Raw genomic sequence first — 20,622 nt, 5'->3', positions numbered from 1 at the left:
ACAGATGTGACAGATGTGACATTCCTGCTCTGACGTCCTCTGTGACGCCCTCACTGGGCACTGTGCAAAACCAGCCTGGTGATATCCTGTTAACTCATTTCTGTGAGCCCCAGTGCCCACTTTGTAAAAATCCATGTCTGCCTCCAAGGGCCCTGCAGTGTCACAGAAAGTGCACGAAGCATCCAGTCACTGACACAATTGACACTGTCCCCCTCCCCAAAGCCTTGGTTGCTTCTTGCCTGCTGTGAAGGGGCAGGAGAGGACAAGTCATAGCTGTCTCCTTCCCTTGCCCTGGAGGAAGCCCCGACCAGAGGCCCCAATGTTTACAGGCCTCTCTGGGCAGGAGATGGGTTACGTAAGGCCAGATGTTTGTGAAACTGGCCCAGGCCCAAGTCTGAGACACACTCTGTAATCTCAGAGCCCCTTTGGGCCCTCCTCCTCCTCCCCTCCCCCCACCTGGCTCACTGGCCCAGGCTAGTAGTTGCTGATTGCGCATTACCTCAAACATCCTAAAAGCTTGCAGGATCTGTGCCCTGCACTGAGGCAGAAAAGACCAAGCCTGCCAGAGAGTCCTCTCCTTCCATGAGGTTCCCCCACTCCTCCCTCTTAACCCCCCTTCTCTCTTGGCTAGCCCCAGCCTCTCCCCCCTTCCCTCCTCTTTCCACCCTCACCCCTCCAACCCCTTTAGGAGCCAGCCTACCCTTTGCCACCTGAGGACCCCCAGAGACAGCAGGTACGGATTGAACAGCGCGGGCCGATCCCCGGGCATCCGCCATGAAGTCACCAGACGGCCCTTGAGCGGACTCCCAGCCTTGCCCTCTGCTGGCCTCTTGTCTGCCTGTCAAACAGGGTCCAGTGTTGGCTGTAGGTCCCTTTGGTGGGATGGGGCATCCCTGGCCACAGCCTCCCCTGACCCTTCTGCTACTGCACAGGCCCAGGGCTCCCGCCTCCCTCCCCCATCACAGCTGCAAAGGAAAAAAAAAAAAAAAACCCGGTTACCTTGCTTGCACCACATGGTGTTTGACCAACAGGGGCTCTGGGACTCCACACACCCTTGGGATTTGTATCAAAAAACCTAAGGTCAAACCGCAGACTGCCCAGGAGAAGGGTATACGGGGCCACAGACATTTAGCTCATGTGGTGTGTGCCAATCTGGTTCTAACATTAAAAACCAAGAAATTTGAGCCAGGTGTGGTCGTGCACACCTGTAATCTCAGCACTTCGGAGGTGGAGGCAGGAGGATCAGGAATTCAAGACCAGCCTCAGCAACATAGCAAGTCTGAGCTCTACCTAGGCTACATGAGGCCCAAATTAAAACCACATTTAAAGAAACATTAAATACGTCTTTCTGATTTCTCTTGAAATGTCTAAAAGAAATGTAGGTCTTGGTCCACCATCCTCTCAGTGGCTACTGTCTAGAGACAAGGGGTCACATGTGTGACCGACCCCAGGTCCCGCTCTCATAAGGAGCGTCTTAATCTGACTGGCCTTTGGGCCATTACCTTGGAAGGAATGAATCACTGACTTAATACAGATGCCTATGGTAGAGCCTTAGTGTGTCCATCATGACGTCATCTCTATTGGGGCAACTGAGTTACCAGCAAAGCAGGCAGACTGGCCCAAAGCCACACAGCAGGTTACAGGTTGAGGAGAGGGGGCAGAACTTCCCTGTCGTCTGACTGGAATCTGTAAGTCTCTGGAATGGTGTTTGAAGTATTGAAGCCTGGATAGCAGGGAGCTTTGGAGAAAGGAGTGTCCCCATGACCACACTCCCGTCACAGCCCACAGCCCTGACCCCTCGCATGGCGCCACCATGCTGGCTCTCCACAACTCACACCACCACACGGAGAAGACGCTCACTATGTGTTGTGAGTAGGAACAGGTGAATGAATGGATGAAGAATGAATGCAGAATGAAGTAGTTAACACTTCTGTCCAGTAGAAGAGGCCTGGGGTGGGGGTGGGGGCTTTCCACATCGCTAATTTCCTCTTAGCTAAGTCCAAGCTCCAGGAAGCATGAAGAAATCACCCCAAAAGAGGAAGAGTGAAGCTGTTAGCACCCTGCTAGTGACAGGAGTGCTCTGTTCCCTTCCCATTTCACAGAAGAAAAGACTGGCCATTGAGCAGATACAGGTACAAAGACTCAGAAGCAGGAAGACAACAAGGAGGGTGAGGGTGAGGAGCAGAGGGAGCCCTGGGTAGGGATGCAGAGTCCTGCGTTCTACTTTGTGTCCAGCCACGCAGTGGCTGTTCCCTTGTCTGTACACACAGGTTGGACAGCATACACCTGTCCCCAGCTCTGATCAGGGACAGGCCAGGCTACTGGTCACCGCTGGCTTTTCAGGAGGTGGCAGCACCATGGGGAACACTGGAGAAGGGAAAAGCGTAACCACAGCGTCCTCCCTCACACTGCCCGCCTGCCGTCTGCCCTTCAGAGACTTCTGGTGAGAAAGGTCTGTTTGCAGGTATGAAGGAGGAGCAGGCACAGCTTTGCTACTACAGCCAGGCCCAGACGCCTCCGTGGCCACCCCCTGCATAGAGCTCTGCCCCCCCCCAGGACCCTGCAGAGCTTTGGGGTCCTCCAGGATGCTGCAACATCTCCTTTAACCCTTTACTTTAACCCTTTACTAACTCCTTTACTTCTCCAGACCCCAGCTCCAGGAGGCCTGGCTCAGCCCTCTAGACCCCAAAGAACATTGCTCTCAGGAACTATTGACCAAGCTGTCATTTGCTTAGGGAAGGACAGTGTGCCAATAAGTCAGAGCAGAGCACTGGGCTTCTGACCCCAGGACCATCCCCACCCAGGTCCCCACTTGATGGTGACTCTGCTGGCCACCTCCTCCAAAGCTCCTCTTCTCAAGACCTCATAGCAGTGCCAGTCTGGGTCACGATGGTCCCAGAGGTCTTTGGAGGAGCTCATCCCACCTCCAACCTGATTTTCTTTCCCTTCCCCTCCCTATGTGCCCAAGCCTAGGACCCAACTACCGAATCAGTCTGCTTCTGGTCAGCCCGCGACTCTTCGCCTCTGCTTGGTTCTGATGCTTCGGGTTCCTCTGGCTGGAACTGGAGATAAGAAAGAACACAGCTGGGCTGGAGAGATGGCTCAGCAGGTAAGAGGACCAACTACTCTTCCAGAGGACCCAGGTTCAAATCCCAACACCCACAATGTCAGCTTGCGACTGCCTCTAACTCCAAGATCTGATGTCCTCACAGATATATATGTAGGCAAAACACAAATGCACATAAAATTAAAAAAAAAAAACACATGAGGCATGTGGACGTGCTCACACACACAATTTAAAAAGAAAGGAGAGGGGAGGGGAGGAGAGAGGAGAAGAGAGGAGAGGAGAAGAGAGGAGAGGAGAAGAGAGGAGAGAAGAGGAGAACCACAGCTTAGACTTAGTCACCCCCATGATTTACCCATCCATCCACCTTCTACATTTTCCAGCTATTTTCTGTACATCCAACATCACTAGATCCGTGGTGTCCATTCAGCCATCCTGCCTGTGTCCCACAGGACTCTCCTGCCACCCACTGCCCATCACTGCCCCTCAGCCATTCTACATGCACCTTGCATTTGGCTGTCACCCAGCCAGCCATCTACCATCATGTAGCCCCCATTCGCTCACCCGGCTACCCATCCTTCCAGCGGGCACTCATCACTGATTGAACATGCATCCAACCACGCCAGACCCATCCGTCATAGTCCACTTAGTGTTTACCCACCGGGCCAGATGCTCATCTATCACGGATCAGCCACCACTGCCCACCCCCACCCGTCTATCTGACCATCATCCATCCGACCCCTTCACTCATCCATCCATCACCTAGCTACTATCCCATCCACTCGCTCTGTGTGCCATGAAACACGCACAGATTCACTGATCTGCCAGCCACTGGTTGAAGCCCTCCTCTCCATCCGGCCTTGGGATGAGAGCCAGAGGCCCGGAGATAAAGTACTCACGGCCCCTGACCCCATAGAGCTCAGCTCATGCTTGCTTCCTTGTTTTATGGTGCTGGAAACTGAACCCAGGGCTTGGAGCATGCTGTGTACGTGCCCTACCACTGGGCCGCATCGTTGACCTGTGCCCGTGATTCTAAGGGGAAACGCATATCCGATGTGACGGATGGATGGCCAGAAGGGGGATGTCGCCAGCCCCAGGGTGGGATCAGCACTGGAGGACAGAACATTAGATCTAAGACTTAGACAGTGAACAGACGTTTGGCAGCTGACAAGGGAGGGCGGAATCAGCAGCGGCAAACAGGAACAGCATGTGCAAAAACACGATGCTGTGTAGAGTCCTCCAGCCAGCCCAACACGGTGAGCACAAAGTATGGGAAAGAAGGCCGAGGAAGGAGCCTTGAATGGACGTCAATACAAACATCTTCATTAGAGAAGGACCTGGGGAGTTCTCCCTTCGTCATCCATGAGACCCCTTCATGCTTCACCGACACATGTATGACATGTATGGGTGCAGCCACCCCCAACACACACACACACACACACACACACACACACACACCAGTGCTCTGGGCTTGGTTGGAGGTGTCACCATGCTCAGCACTACTTGATCCATCCTGGCCACTCTCCCTACCCAATGAGCACTCCAGTCTCTCCTCCCTGTGTGAGCTATGAAAAGGCTAAGGGTCCTGCACCCCCCACTCCCACCCTGTTCACCATCACTTAGTCTCCCAAGGATCCTGAGCCTCAAATAGAGGAACCCCAATCTTTCTGACCTCCCGCCTCCCCTGTGAGAAGTCAGACTGGAGCAAGCCAGAGACCACTGGGCGGCATCTTTGAATCCCTACCTGACCCCCACCCCTGGGTCCTGAGCATCCTGCGACTGGCCTACCTCCCCATAGGCTGATAGCAACCTGAGGCCGTGTGAACTGACCCTGCACTCCTGGTGTCTCCGTACTGCATTAGTCGACAAGATGGGGTGGAAGAGAGGCCGATGGTGTAGGAAGCACGGCCTCTGAAGTGGGAAACATTAGTAAAACTCCTGCAGGTATGACCCCTGGGATGTTGTAATGAGTACGGGCCTCAGTTTCATCATCTGTAAACTGGGGATAGTGGCAGCTGCTTCTTCACTGTGCCTGGCATATGTGGCCTAGCACACTGCTTGTGACCCGGTGACAGAACTTCCAGGTAGGTGCCTTGCTGTCCCATGGCAGGGGGTGAGGAGCACAGTTTGAAACAATGGCTTTTGCTGGGCACCCTTCAGATATGGGGCAGACTTACCGCCAGGTCCGGTGGGCTGTGGCTCTCTAGGTGATCTCTCTGCTCCAGTGCAGCCAGAGGGGAAGTTTCTGGTCCACTTGTCACTTTGGTTGTTGGCCACTGGCTGGAGGTACAGGCTGGACTGGGTAGCTGTGCTGGGCTCTCAGACGGCTGACCAGGCCTGTGTCCATTGGCTAGGGTGTCCCTGGCCTGTCCTTCAGGCTGGGTCTGCGACTCTATCTTCAGGGTATCCTCTGTGCCTGAGGAACCCAGCTCTGGTCCTGAAGCCTTGGCTGGGTCATGCCAGTGCCTAGCTGGGTCCTTTTGGGGCAGCCTAGTCTGCAGGAGCTCCAGGAGGCCTTCCCAGTCCAGCCTTGGGAGCCGGGTCCAGGCCCCATCCTCAGGTGCCCGGAGAAGACCTAGTAGGTCCCTCCAATCTAGGTCGGGTGTCCTCTCAGTACTATGCTGATGTGGGGGTGCTCCCTCAGCCCTCCAGCCCACGGCAGTGCTGGCCTCAGGCTGCCGAGCACAAGAGCACTCTGCTGGGCCTGCCCAGGAGTTCTCTGGGGAAGGTGTAGGCTGGTGAGGCCTGGACAACTCCTGAAGTCTACCTTGGCCCCTTGGGGGGACCCCCTGTATCCCATTACTGGGAGGCTCCTCCCAGGCCTCTGAATGTCCCCACTGTTCCCTGCGCTCCAGGGGAGGGCCCCTCCATATCCCCTCCAGGCTGGGACCCTCAAGTTCTGGCCAACCCCCCAGGCTTGGGCCCTCCTCTTGGTCACCCCAGCTTTTCTCTGGGTGTTTGTTAGGACTTTGGGGTCCTGACAGCCTCTCCTGGCTCTGCCACCCTCTCAGAGGCTGCCTCAGGCCAGTGTAGTCACTCTCCAGATGCCTCTCTATCTGAGCCTTCCTCTCAGGGGGCCTGGCTGATGTCCTGGCAGGCGGCGAGGTCCTCTGCAGCTGCCGGTCTCCCTCAGGCCGCTTTTCAGGACTCTTAGGATGTGGAGGTCCTGTTCGGCTCTGCCGGGTTGGCTCTGCCTGCCTGGCAGAGGGCTTGGTCACCTGCGGATGAGGTGAAGGAATGGGTGAGGCTCCCAACTGCACCAGGTAGTTGCTACCTGTCTTAGCCAAGCCCCAGAAGCGAGGCTGTGTCTTCCTAGAAGCCTGGATCAAAGCAGGTGGCAAGCCAGGGCTCTGTCTATGGTGTGCAGGGCGCGCTCCCCTCTCATACACTCTCCTCTGCTTCAGAAAGAGATCTGCAGAGAGCTGCTCGCTTTCCGGACTCCCCTCCCGAAGCTATCAGGTGCCCGAATTTCCACCACGGGTAACTGTGCCATTGGGTGCGCCTTGCCCTCTAAGTTTCACTTGAGATCCAATCTCTAGGCTGGATGAGGCAGCCCCAAGAGCCCGCCTGGTGCACCTGTGGCTCTCAGAGATGGCAAGATAGCAGGTAACAAGGGGACAGCACAGAGAGGCCAGCGTCAAAGGATTTGTATGGAGTCCGCATCTTGCCAACAGCTTCTGGGCCATGGAAGAGAGTGGAGTTCAATCCCATGCTGGGGCCCTGCCTTTCTCACAGAGGACCTCCCTGCCCAGGACTCGTGCTCAGAACCGAGGGTACTGGGAGAGGCAGTGAGGGCCGGTTGCTAGCAGTGCTCACCTGCCTGCTGGGGGCAGGGCTGGACTGTCTTCGAGGTTGGCTCTGACCTTGGCTGGGCCGCTGGGACCGTCCCTCATCCCGAGCCTGGAAGGCCCCCGGTGCCTCCGATTTCCTATGAGGAAATGTAGCTTGTTCCAGAGGGCCTTGGGGACTTCACTCCCGTACCCCGCATTCTCAGCCACCCCTGATAAAAGACTCATTGAGGGCCCAAAGTGAGGATGACCCTCTCAGCGTCTCAGTTTCCCCTTCTGGAAAATGGGGACATGTACTGACTCATAAGGTCATGAAGAAGACACAGGAGTGAGGGCTGGGAAGAGGCCATGCCTCTCACCCACCTCATTCAGACATGAGCCACCGAGTAGCCAGCCACCGCCAACAAAGGTTAGACTAGTCCGTGTGGGAATTCAGATTTAATGAGCATCTATTGTGTACCAAGTACTGAGCAAGAATAATCACAATGTTTAAAAAAATATTTATTGAGCACTTTGTACATTCTAGATGCCAAGCGCTTGTGTGCCAAGAAGTCCCACTCAACTTTGTACAACTACTTTGAGAGGACAAGAGGGGTGACTGTTGGGTACCCCGTTTTCTATTCTTTCTGCCCTTTCCCCATCCAGATGCAAATCGAGGATTCCCCCAAGCCTGCTGCATCCTGTGCTTCTCTTAGAGCTAAACGGAACTCTATCGCTGAACTCTATCACTCTTTTGAGAGATTTGAGAATGCCGGGCCCCTTCATAACCAGTGGAATGGTTCCTGGCTGCTGACTAGGAAGAAACACTTCTCTCCAACACAATAATCCCAGAAAGGTCACTAGCAAATGTCACCATGAGGTGACCTTCAGCCTGTGCCAAAATTCTCAGTTCCAGATACTTGTGTGGGTTAACCATGAGTGGCCGTGGTTACATTTGACGTGGCACCACCGTTATAAAGCTAACAGACTTGGGACAGTCCGATCCCTCTCCTAGTAAGGGAGTTACCACAAAAGACAGCCTCTGTGAACGTTTAACTTCTGTGGGTCTGACTATTGGACTTCATCTAACCTGGTAACAGAAAGGGGCGTGTGTGATATCCAAGGGTCCGGCACGGCAAAAATAAGTCAATGGAGCCACTGACTGGAGGCTGAGGAAAGCCATGAGGGACCCCAGGAAGAAGAGAAGCTCTCAGTGAGCCCAGAGTGAGTCCCAAAAGGAAACAAGAGGGGACTGTGGGGGCTGTGTCTCCCAAGTCTGCTCAGCTAAAGAGCCGTGCAGAACACTGCGGAGGTTTGCAGGAGGACCGGACCATGGGCGGTGGTGACACCTGAGACCCCGGTGCTCAGGGGGTAGGGCAGGGAAACCAAGTGTTCGAGCTCATCCCTGACGACGTGGGAAGTTGGAGGCCAGCTGGGCTACGTGAGACCCGGCCTCACACCAACCAGAAGAGTGGCGTCAGGCGTTGCTCTCACCCTGTGGCCTCTGCTGATGTCACTAGAGTTAGTTCTGGAGGCTGTTGGAATCCTTAGCAGTCCTGAGGTCCCTGGATTCTAAACCTGAGGACTCCCTGATGAGGCTCCATTTTTAATCAATTTTAAGGCCTTTGAACAAGTTTCCCCCAGGACTGACGTTTAGGCGTTTCAATGAAGCAAACCTGACGGGGGCCCAAATGGGCAAATGGTCGGTCTCTGTCCAACACGCACGCTCCATACAAGCTGGCTGAACGGTCATTCCTTCCAATGTCTTCCCCTTATCCCTTATGAAGCTTTGAACGACAGGATTGAAAGCCCTAGAAGACATGCACACGCGCACAAACACACACACACACACAAACCCAGATGTTCTGAAACAGGACCTGCCCAGGGCAACCTGTTCCCAAGAATTGATGTGGCTGACCAAGGAAATGAGTCTCCTCAGGATACTCAGATGGGCCTATGGGCCTCCAAATGGTGTCAAAGAACCAACATGGCAGGCAGGGTAGCACACACCTTTAATCCCAGTGCTGGGAGGCAGAGGCAACTATGAGTTCCAGGCTAGCCTGGTCTACATAGCATATTCCAGACAAACTAGGGCTACATAGTTTTTGTTTGTTTGTTTGTTTGTTTGTTTGTCTGTTTTTAAAAGAACCAAAGATACCAAGTCTAGGTGACCCAAGGAAGACTGTTTTAAAATTCAGGCATCTAATGGAAGAGAAGGCAAAAACACCAAGCCAAGTGCCTAATGATATGACTCTTCCAGAAAAATGTTCCAGGCTCAGAACAAAATTTGGGCAAAGTAGATGCTCAATAAATACATGTCAGAGGAGTAAGTGGAAGACAATAAAAATACAACCCTGGACACACGCCTCACCCCGCTGCCTCATACATTTTGCCTCTCACACAAATGCATGCTGTCCACAGAGGGCAAACGGTACTCCACCTGGAAACGTACTAGATGGAGAAAACATCCCAGGGGTATAGCACTGAGATGGGAAGGGAGGAGACTCAAGGACAGAAGTGACCTCCACTCAGCTGTGGTTCTTCACACCTGTAATACCAGCACTTAGGAGCCTGAGGCAGGAGGTCCAAGGCCAGCCTGGGCTACACAGCAAAGCCCTATCTCAAAAGTAAGTAACTATGAGAGAGAATACCTAATAAATATGTAAACACATTTGTGATTTCTACCTCAGAGTCAGCATGTAGTGAACTGACCCTGCACTCGGCTGCACCGTGAGTTCAGTGCCAACCTGGGCTGCAAAGAGACCCCGTCTCTAACCTACTCCTTCCCCAAAACTGGTTTTCCTTTTTTTAAAAGACCAAAGAAAGAAACAAACACAAATGCCAGGGTCAACCATGCTTCTCTCCTGGATAGTAAATAGATTTACTGGGACAGGCATTCGAATAGAGATAAAACTTCTTGTCCAAACCCAGATCTTACAGAAACAGTGCCAGAGGGCCAGCAAAAAAATCTTAGCGAGCCAGAGCCGGGCGGTGGTGGCAAACACCTTTAATTCCAGTACTCGGGAGGCAGAGGCAGGCGGATCTCTGAGCTCAAAGCCAGCCTGATCTACCGTGGGAGTTTCAGGACAGCCAGGGCTACACAGAGAAACCCTGTCTCAAAAAGGAGGGTGCTGGAGCTACTCTAATGTTACTGTGAGGGTTGTCCCACTCAGTCCTATACTAAGACCCCACTAGATAATACTCACAATGTTTCCAGACCTCTAGGTGCCCCTGCTTTATTTCTCTTGTCTCTAATTAGTGGAACTGCGTCTCTTTAAAAAACAAAAACAAAAACTCAGGGGCCAGCTCTGCTGAAGAGAGAAATCCCAGCCGGACGAGCAGGGGATAGGAGGGCTCCCGGCAGTAACAGGCTTCTAGTGACTTAGGACATTCATAGACACTAGGACTCAGGCTTCTGTGGCCCCCAACACCTAGCCTTTGAAAGTCAGCAATTCTGGGAGCTTTTCCGTAATGCACGTGGCTCTGGGCGTAAAGGGCGAGTCTCTCCCTGGCAGGTGTGCATTGTGGGATCCCCAGCACGCAGAGGAATAAATCCCAAGGTTGTCTACTCAGAGCCGTGGATCAAGCACAGGGCCTGCACCTGCTGCAGAGCACTCCCCACTGAGCTACAGCCCCAGCCCCTGATTGTATGTGTGAAACAGCATGTCCTTCTTTCCACAGTGCACAGAGAATGAGTCATAGGTACTTTCTTCCTCTCCCTCAGGCAGGGAGGAAACACTAAACCCACCACTCTGGATCAAACCCTTCTGGAGTTTCCCCTCAATGAAATCAATGTGCTAATAGTCTGTCCACATTTGACAGATGAGGAAACTGAGGCTTAAGTACGTTAAATTGCTTTGAGCAGGTATCACAAGATAGAGGGTAGCTTTGACCTCAGATTTGAACTTAGACCGTCGGACTCCAGTGTTTTTTGACTACCTGGCTACCCATAGCATCATTTCAACCTCAGGAAGAAAAGCAAAAAACCCTAATATACAGACGGAGAGAGTGACTTGCCCAAGACTGTACAGTCAGTGGGCAAGCAGGGCTTGAACTCTTGCTTCTGGAACTTTCCAGCTGTTCTCCTCCCCAGCCCCTGCCCTGGCTCACCTGCGCTCTTGCCCGAAGAGGCGCTCCACCTCTGCTCTGCCAGGGCTGCGGGTTCGACCCCCGTTGCTGCCCTGCGCCTGGGGCTCTGGCCCCCTCTGGGCCAGCCTCCTGGGTGGGGGCAGGTCAGCCAGCATGGTGTACTCCTCCCTCTCCAAGTTGTGTCTGGTCTCCCCTGGGGGTGCTGAGCCCCGGGAGCCTGAGCTACCGGGTGGCGGTGAGGGTGCCAGGAGACCTACGTCACTAGGTGGGTGGCGGGGAGGAGAGGAGGCTCTGGGTGCATCCCGATAGCCGATGCAAACTTGGGGGGGCAGCAGTGGACAGCCGTGCAGAGAGTCGATGGAAGGGGCAAGACTCTCCATACTGGTCCCAGGAGGATCCTGGAAGAAGAGGGAGGGCTCAGGGGCCTGGCGCGGTGGGGAGGAGAAGGAGGGAGCGTCTCTGTGCCCAATACACACAGGGGTGGGGATGTGGGGAGGCTCATGCATGGAGTCTGTGGAAGGGGCAAGGCTCTCCGTGCTGGCCCTGGGGAGATCTTGGAAGAAGGAGGGCTCTGGGAACTGGCGTGGCGGGGAAGAGGCCCGCGGAGCATCACGGTACCCGATGCACACTGGCGGAGGAAATTGAGGGGGATCGTGCTGGGGAGACTCATTCTCAGCATCTGAAGTGTCCGGGAGGAAGGGAAAGGGATCGAACTGGGTGTGACGAGGTGGTGAAGTAGCCCGGGGGGCATCACGGTGCCCAATACACACTGCAGGCGGCATGTAGGGGGGCTCATGGTGGGGTGATTCGCTCTCAGACGAGCGGGGATCTGGGAAAAAGGGAAAAGGGTCATACTGAAAGTAGCGAGGCGGGGAAGAGGCGCGAGGTGCGTCCCGGTGTCCAATGCACACAGTGCATGGTGGCTGAGAGGACTCCAAAGGGGTCTGGGGAGCCCCTCGAGGTGCTGGGTGAAGAGGTGATGAAGTCCTAGAGGCACTGGGATGGCCAGGGTTATGAGAGGAGGAAGAGGAGGGGGCCAGGGATGGCGAATACTGCTGGGGGCGGTCATTATGAGCTAGCTTGGTAGAAGCTGAGGTCTGAGGCTTGTCCCCTTGGGTTGGCCGGAGAGAAATGGATGCCCAAGGCACCTGGTTTTGTTTGGTGCGTGATGGTGATGAGGTTCGGGGACTGTCACTTTGTGTTGGCCGAAGGGGAAAGGAAGCCCAAGGAATATCTTTGTTGGTACGGTGGGGAGAAGGGTTCCTGGAACTACTCCCCTGGGTGGCGCGGCGGGGAGAGGATGGTCCTGGGTTGTCCTTTTGGGTGCAGCCTTGAGAGAAGGTCCTGGGGTTGTCTCGTTGGGTGCAGGCGCTTCGGAGATGTTCCCACCTGCTGCAGGAAGCTGTAGTCTTGTCTTCTTGGGTAGAAGGGTTCTTGGGGGTATTCTGTGATATGCAGGAAGTCCTGGGGTTGTCCCGCTGGGTGGTTCTGTTGGGAGAAGAGGTCCTGGGATTGTCCCTCTGGGAACAAGAAATCCTGGGGTTGTCCCTCTGGGTAGTTCTGTTGGGAGAGGTGGTCCTCGGATTGTCCCTCTGGGCACAAGAAGTTCTGGGGTTATCCCGCTGGGTGGTTCTGTTGGGAGAGGAGGTCCTGGGATTGTCCCTCTGGGCACAAGAAGTTCTGGGGTTATCCCGCTGTGTGGTTCTGTTGGGAGAGGAGGTTCTGGGATTGTCCCTCTGGGAACAAGAAGTTTTGGGGTTATCCCGCTGGGTGGTTCTGTTGGGAGAGGAGGACCTGGGATTGTCCCTCTGGGCACAGGAATTTCTGGGATTATCCCGCTGTGTGGTTCTGTTGGGAGAGGAGGTTCTGGGATTGTCCCTCTGGGAACAAGAAGTTCTGGGGTTATCCCGCTGGGTGGTTCTGTTGGGAGAGGAGGACCTGGGATTGTCCCTCTGGGCACAGGAAGTTCTGGGATTATCCCGCTGTGTGGTTCTGTTGGGAGAGGAGGTCCTGGGATTGTCCCTCTGGGCACAGGAAATTCTAGAGCTGTCCCGCTGGGTGGTGGTTCTATTGAGAGAGGCATCCTGGGCACATGTAACACGGGGGCCATCTTCTGGTGCAGAGGTCTTCAGGGTCTCTGAAGTGGTTCTGAGGGGAGAAGAAAGCGAAGTATTCTTTCGCTGGGCGGACATGGTGCTAGAAGTGTCCCGCTGAGATACTCTTGAAGGAGAGGAAGTTCTAGGGGTGCTTCGCTGTGTGTCCCTTTGGGTATTTCGGAGCAGAGAGGAGGTTGGAGGAGCTTCTTGTGCAGAAGCAGCCTGGAACACATCCCTTTGAGCAGAAGGAGCCTGGGCGGTAGTCCGAGGTCCGCTCGGTGGTGTCCCGGAGGAAGCCTGAGTCTGCCCTGAGCGCTGTCGCTCCAGGGAAAAGTAGCCACTTTCTGATCGCAGCTTCGCCCAGTGCTGCCCAGCGCTCTGTCCACCACGGCCGGAATCTGGAGAGAGATGAGGACGTTTAAGGTGAGGCGAGGAATCCAGGCAGGACAGAAAACAAGGGCACCCCCCAACCGACTTCTAATAGGCTTCAGTGTGCATTCCAAAGAGACACACCCTTCCTGCTTAGGCTGAGACTAGGTAGGTAGTACCTCTCTACTGCCAGGCCATGGACACGCAATGACTCATGGGATGGTGCCAAATGGAGAAGGCCATGGGTGTGTCAAAGATCAAAGCTGTGCAGAACCTCAGAGAGGACGACGGAGTGGACCAGGAGCCTCCGACTGATGACGTCGGCTCCTCACTTTTACTTCCGGGGTCAGATGACCACAAATCACCCCCACTTCTAAGAACCCTCTTTCATGTGTGCCAAGGTGTAGTGTCTGTACCTATGCCTACCCCAAAGGGCTCTTCCTACCCTCCTGTCCCAGACACTCATCCCGGAGGCTGGAAATGTGCAGGGCTAGTGCAGCTACGGTGAATGGGGCATATTTGCAAGGGACACAGAATGCCTGGGCTATCACAGGGCAGAACCGGCACCTAGCCTGGTTACTTCATGTGATATTGTCAACAAGATGTACTCACCCAGGGGACATGAGCATGTCTGCGAGGGTGTTTCTAGTTTGGGTTAACTGAAGAAGAAAGAGCCGGCTGAAATATGTGCAGTGTTATCCCTCGCACTCGGGTCCCAGAGTGACTAATCGGAGAGAGCGAGGGAAGGCCGGTGAGATGGCTCAGCAGGTGAATGTCCTTGAGGCTAAGGCTCAGTATCGGAGTTGTCCTTTGACTGTCCACACAAGCAACTTGGCACGTGTAAACATGAGCGTGTGTAAATTCACACCCACACACAAATAAATAAATGAATTTTTCTTTTTTTTTTTCTTGGTTTTTCGAGACAGGGTTTCTTTGTGTAGCCCTGGCTGTCCTGGAACTCATTCTGTAGACCAGGCTAGCCTCAAACTCAGAAATCCACTTGCCTCTGCCTCCCAAGTGCTGGGATTAAAGGCATGCGCCACCACCCCAGGAATAAATGAATTTTTTAAAAGAGAGGACACACACTGGGCGGTGGTGGCGTACGCCTGTAATCCCAGCACTCTGGGAGGCAGAGGCAGGTGGGTTTCTGAGTTCAAGGCCAGCCTGGTCTACAGAGTGAGTTCCAGGACAGCCAGGGCTACACAGAGAAACCCTGCCTCCAAAAAAAAAACAAAACAAAACAAACAAAACCAAAAAAAAATTAAAAAAAAAAGAGAGAGAGAGGGAGAGAGGACACACAGGGACGGTGGTGGCGTGCTGAATATCTAGGTCAGCGTTTCTCTATCTCAATCTGGGTGGGTAGAACGACCCTTTCACAGGGGTCGCCTAACACCATCGGAAAACACTGATATTTACATTACGATGCATAATAGTAGCAAAATCGCAGTTATGAAGTAGCGGTGAAAATAACTTTACGATTGGGGGTCACCACGCAACAAGGAACTGTATTAAAGGGTCTCAGCATCAGGAAGGTTGAGAACCACTGGCATAGGTGCTTCCTGACCACAGACCCATTGGGACCAGCTGTCACACTACTGCCACCATGCTGCCCCTACCGTGTTGACTTGTATCTTCACCCTTCCTTCCTTAAATTTCTTCTGGCAAGCCAGGCAGTGGTGCCGCACACCTTTAATCCCAGCATTTGGGAGGCTGAGACAGGCGGATTTCTGAGTTCAAGGCCAGCCTGGTCTACAGAGTGAGTTCCAGGACAGCCAGTGCTACACAGAGAAATCCTGTCTCAAAAATAAAACAAAACAAAACAAAAACTCTTCTGGCAGATATAACATAACTAACATGTTAGGCGCCTCCAGAGTGTCACAGGGGTGCTGTTCTGAAGGATGTATGAACTGATCTCAACAGTAACCACATCCCGGCTCTCCAGGATGTCACCAACTTGCGGTCAACCGCCACCCTTCACAATCCCTCAGCCACAAGTATGCGTCCTGTTCCTCCCCCTGAAGTAGTAACCATGGCTGCCTTCACGAGGACACTTCTCTTTTTACTTACAGCCCTGTCCCCTCCAACCTTGTTACAGTGATAGCTGGTGTCCCCAAAGTCAGAACTCTCCCCACAAGATGTCCTCTAAATCCACCTGCTTCTGTCATCTCCAGTCCCCACCCATGGTCACAGTCATCTGTTAGGACAATCTAGGAGGACCCCTGGTATGAATGCTCTGTGTCAAGTAAGCATTCCCCCTGACAAAGCAAGGTGACTAGGGCTGCCCTGCTCACAACCGGTGAGGGGCAGGCAGGTAAGGAGAGGCCAGGAAGGTGGCACAGGAAGAAGGACCAGAGACTAGGTGACTAAATGCAGTCAGAGATCCTGCACTATGTCCTGGGTCAATAAAAGGATATCAGGAGGCTGGAGAGATGGCTCAGTGGTTAAGAGCACTGACTGCTCTCCCAGAGGTCCTGAGTTCAGTTCCCAGCAACCACAGAGTGGCTCACAACCATCTGTAATGGGATCCTATGCCCTCTTCTGGAGTGTCTGAAGACAGCAACAGTGTACTCGTATACATAAAATAAAGAAAGAAAAAGAAAAAGGATATTGGGTTGGTGGGGACTGTAACCTTAGCACTTGAGAGATGGATGATGCAGGAGGATTGCCGCAAAGTTGTGGCTAGAAGTTGGAGCTGGCCAGGGATACATTAACAAGATCTTGGGGCTTGGGCTGGAGCTTAGGGTCTCACACTGTGAGACAAGGGCTATGCTGAGAGACAAACCCCAGCCCCCACCAATGTTGATTACTTAACTCCACCCTCTGCATACGTTCTGTGTTGTGCCTGAAGCTAACATTGGCGGCACCTGAGGAAAGGGTCCACAGCCACTATAGCTGCCATCCTGGCAAATCCACCATCATTTCAAAATAAAAAGAAGGAAAATAACCATGCAGGGGCTCCCTGCTGGATCTGGAATGAGACTGGCTGTGCAGGAATTGTCTCCTTCCCTTCTCCACACCCTCCCCCCCCCCCAAGGCCTAGCACCTGCTCTTTGAGGTCCTACAACACAACACAACACAACACAACACAACACAACACAACACAGGAGCCTTACAACCCCAGGGCGGTTTCTCTTGCTGCTGCCTGCCTGAAGCACCCTTCCATCTTTGCCTGACCATTTCCTTCTAGCACTTCGGCTCCCTGCCCAGGGGCTGCCTTCCATGTCCTTCCTCGCGACTGTTTCCTTGATTACTTGCCCTGACAGCTCTGTGCAGAAGGGCCTTGCATTCCCATGGTGCCTCTGGGACTTGCAGAGGTGTACAGCACACAGTAGGGATGCAGCACACGGTAGGGATGCAGTACACATAATGCTCCCACCTCCAGTTCTAGTTCTGCCTCTCCTCCAGTTGCTTTACCCTTTGTGTCACATACTGGGGCCATCTGTCTCCTGCCACCCCACCCCTAAGATCCTCTAGGAGCCCGGCTCTCACAGGATGAGGCCTTCATACGGGGCAGGTGCACAGTTGTGCTTGGAGAATCTGTGTCCTGCTTCCCGCTCACCCCCCGCCCCCAGTGAGCTGTGCCAACTGGGATGTGCCCAGTTAGCCCCTGACTGCAATGCAGCAAGTGGCCACCGGGTGGACAGTGGCCACAGATCGGGGCTAAGTAGGTCACAGAGAGGTTACCCCCTACTTCAAGGGCAATAAAGCAAAACCCAGCTGTGTGGGGCCTGGCTGTAATCCCAGCACGGAAGAGGCGGAGACAGGAGGATCAGAAATTCCAGACTAGCCTCAGCTACATATAGTCCAAAGTTCACTTGGGCCAGGTCACAGGCATGCACACCCACACCCAGGTCCTGTGTGGGATCCCGTCTCCAGGACCCCATCCAGGTCCCCATCAGGGGGCCTCTTGGTTGCAGCAGTATCTACAAAGCTCTCCAGCCTCAGGGAACCTTTCCCTGTAGGTCAAGTGTGGTCTGAGGGGGCACTGTGAGGACCCTGAACATCCTGGTTGGGGAACAACCTCTCACTCTGGAATTCAGCATCAGCATCAGCTACGCACTGAACCAGATGACACTAAGTGGCTGCCACGAGTTTACCTGTCTTCTAATCCTCCTGTCTCACTGCATTCTGCCTGCATTCTGCCCAAACCATGCTCAGAGAAAGAAAAGACTCCCAACTGCTTGGCAAGGCTGAGGAGGCCCGGCACAGCCCACCCCCAGAGTGTCCCCCTACCCACATTTAAACTACGGCTGCCAATGGGTCACAGAGTCCTGCCTCCCTGGCCTGCTCTCCTTGGTCTGCACAGCTGTCCTGTCCTGTGCCAGGCCTGTACCCACACCGTCCCTCATTCCTGTGTGTTCTCTTGCTCTGTCCTGGGTCACTACAGCTGGCTCCTGTCTGCCCACTTTGCTGGATGGTGAGCTTTCTAGAACAAGGGTCCATGCTAACCCCTGAGACCCCAGAGCATCATGGCCTTGCCTGCTGATGAGTCTCCTGCGGGGACCAGGAAAAGCCAGGACTGCCATCAACGAAGGGGGTAGGAGGTAGCAGGCAGCCTAGCCCCAACTCCTAACCATACTGAAGAAAGATACCAGAATATGGTGCCTACCATACTGGGCTCACATCCCAGCAAGATGCTGGCCAACCTCGCCAACTTTTATAGACTTGGCACAACAGAGGTCCCCATTCCCCTCTCTCAGAACAGCACCCTAGCTGCCTCTGGGGACTCTCCCCTCCTCCTAGCTCAGGCCATGAGGTTTGCACAGGAGGCCAGACTTGGTAATCGAGATGACACAGTCATCCCTATATGAGCTCTTCCCAAGACTTGAACTGTAGTCACAGGAAAGACACGTCCCTTTCCTCAGGGACACAGACCAGCCCATCTGGTGGACATCAGACTATCACTGGAGAAGGGTTTAGCAAAGAATTGAGCCCCTTCAGCAGTACTGTCTGAACACCTGGGCCCAGCCATACCTGAAGTCTCACCTGATCATTCTATCTATACCAGATATTCCATTTGTAATTGGCCAGCTTCAGACTCTGAGAACTTAAGAGGCTCCAATCTTTCAAGAGAGGTCAATATGGCACATAATGCAAGAACTTCTACTATTGAGATTCAAGCCCTTGGCTGGGCAATAGTGGTGGCACATACCTTTAATCCCAGCACTCAGGAGGCAGAGACAGGGAGGATCTCTGAGAGTTTGAGGCCAGCCTGGTCTACAGAGCGAGTTCTAGGACAGACAGGACAACCCAGAGAAACCTTGTCTCAGAAAAACAAAAACAAAAACGAAAACCCAAAAAACAAAGAAAAAACAACCAAAAAAACAAAAAAAGATTTGAGCCCTCAAGGCTGGAGAGATGACTCAGTTGTCAGAGCAATGGTCGCTCTTCAGAAGCCCTGGGTTCAATTCCAGCATCCACGTAAGTCCACAACTCCCTTCAACTCCTGTTTCAGGGATCCAACACCCTCACACAGACATACATGAAGCCTAAATACTAATGCACATAAAATAAATACATTTTAAAAATGCGGTCCCTCCAAGGAAGATGGGGGCCCTTGGCCATCACGACTTCACAGTAATGAGACCAGCCTAGAAGGACTCACTCTCCTTCCACTGGCCTGCTGTGTCTCCTCTGGCTGGGGACCTGGTGGCCTTTCGAGCACTGTCAGCTCTCAGCCCCTCTTGAGGCCTCCTTGGGATCATCTCCGTGAGTCTGTTCCTGTTGGGGACCACTCCTGGTCTCTCAGCAGTGTCCCAATCCTGCTAGAGAGAAGAGAGTTTGTTGGTGAGGAGAAGAGGGCCCCTGGTCTGTACTCCCAGCACAAAGGGCAGAATAATAGGATTTTAAGGGCACCTGCTGCCTGTGTGAGGCTCTCAGCCACAGTGGGCCATCAGTCTGTCTTGAGGAGACACAGTCATTAAAGCCAAAAGTTGGGCCAAAGTCACACAGATGGGAGAAATAGGTTCGAATCCCAGGCCCACTGTTTTCAAGCTGTGTGGTCTCAAGTGAAGTGTTTCCAGTCTCTGGGCCTCAGCTCCTACCAGGGCCACAGCAGTCTCTAGCTTCGAGGGTGCTGGAGAACCTTTCTTGGGCTCAGGCCCCCTGAGACCTTTGCCTGGCACCTGGCACCTGTGTGAACAGGCTAGGCTGCTTCTTTTCTGTCATTTCCTTTTGGGTGGGGTAGGGATATCTCATGGGACAGGTCTGAGTGTGCAGGCAAAGGGACAGCCTCTAGACTGCTGGCTCCTGCCAGCCCCTGCCAGCTCCCAAGCCCAGTCCCTTCCCTCCACCTTTGGAAGTGAACGCTAGGACTGGTTATGGACTCAGAAGCACGTGGCCAGGGCAGAGTTGGGGCCAGTCTCCTGCTTGATCTGGACACCAGGCCAGCTTCAGCCCTGAGGCCTGAGCCAGATGGTGACTCAACCAAAGTCCCTATGGACTGAATCCCCCCCCCAACCCCCCCCCCCCCCCCCCCCCCGAGGCAGCCCAGCAGCCCCACCCTCCCAGCAGGAAAGGCAATGGGTAAGTTTGGCCTAGCCTAGAGTCCCTGATGTGAAAAGCCCAGCCCACCTCTGGAGGTTTAGAGCCCCTCCTGTTACCAGGGCTGAGGACACTAGGTGACCCTGTCCTTGTTCCCAGATCCCTGCCCTCAGCTCACCACAGAAGAGGAATTGCTGGTATCATGAGGGGTATTGCTGTCCTGGCTGGCACTGGTGTTGGCGTTGGGGTCCTTGTCTTCGTCGTTGGTGCAGCTACTACAGGCCAGGCCCTCCAGATAGGGGATCCCCTTGGAGTCCTGGTGCCTGTTCCTTGGGGCAGCTGCAGGGCCCTCTGCAGGGAGAACTGTCGTTGGGGAGCAGACCCTGGAAGAGAGAAATCAATGGCCGCCCCACCCCCACAGAAGGCAACAGAGTCAAGGACTGAGCCCTGCCCACCCAGGTACATGTGGGTGTGTTCACACCGAGCCAGGGTGTGAACTGTTCTGTAGCTGCTGAACAAGAAGTCAGTGCTGAGGGAGTCTGGGCTGGGCTGTATATCTGCCACCTCCTAGACCCGTGGCACTCTCCCCTGGGAGTGGGCAGCTGTGGGGACACTAAGGCTGTTAAGCCGTGTGAGGTGAAGCAAGCTCTGAGGACAGGCTTTGTGGAAATAAGTGCACTTTACGAAGTCCTGTGGCCCTGGCTCAAGAGGCTTGCAGCTCACAGTATTTCTGAAGTGACCCACACTCGGACCT

General features: G+C 54.0%; 1 protein-coding gene and 1 long non-coding RNA gene across 5 annotated transcripts in view; one reads left to right on the top strand and one right to left on the bottom strand.

Annotated features, from left to right (window-relative positions):
* Nucleotides 1-20,622, bottom strand: part of Triobp (TRIO and F-actin binding protein) — a 58,567-nt gene that overhangs the window by 28,849 nt on the left and 9,096 nt on the right. Inside the window, exons 4-11 of the mRNA XM_052160422.1 lie at nt 20,047-20,251; nt 18,991-19,147; nt 12,590-13,414; nt 10,942-12,403; nt 6,881-6,992; nt 5,242-6,282; nt 2,985-3,062; nt 701-838 (exon numbers count right to left, since the gene is read on the bottom strand). Of these exons, the coding sequence (XP_052016382.1) occupies nt 701-838; nt 2,985-3,062; nt 5,242-6,282; nt 6,881-6,992; nt 10,942-12,403; nt 12,590-13,414; nt 18,991-19,147; nt 20,047-20,251 (4,018 nt within the window). The remainder of the gene's footprint in view (nt 1-700; nt 839-2,984; nt 3,063-5,241; nt 6,283-6,880; nt 6,993-10,941; nt 12,404-12,589; nt 13,415-18,990; nt 19,148-20,046; nt 20,252-20,622) is intronic.
* Nucleotides 2,061-9,187, top strand: LOC127667449 (uncharacterized). 4 transcript variants are annotated; one of them, XR_007973880.1, is made up of 5 exons: nt 2,120-2,174; nt 2,271-2,464; nt 2,969-3,109; nt 4,863-5,148; nt 6,469-9,187. It is a non-coding gene; the product is annotated as an uncharacterized LOC127667449 (long non-coding RNA). The 4 variants fall into 4 exon arrangements; XR_007973879.1 differs by having other exon boundaries at nt 2,061-2,132; nt 4,863-9,187; XR_007973878.1 differs by having other exon boundaries at nt 5,009-9,187.

This window comes from Apodemus sylvaticus, chromosome 17 (genome assembly GCF_947179515.1).
Source record: "Apodemus sylvaticus chromosome 17, mApoSyl1.1, whole genome shotgun sequence".
Taxonomy (NCBI): Eukaryota; Metazoa; Chordata; class Mammalia; order Rodentia; family Muridae; genus Apodemus; species Apodemus sylvaticus.
The sequence above is the reverse complement of the archived record's forward strand: the minus strand, read 5'-3'. Positions and strand labels throughout refer to the sequence as shown.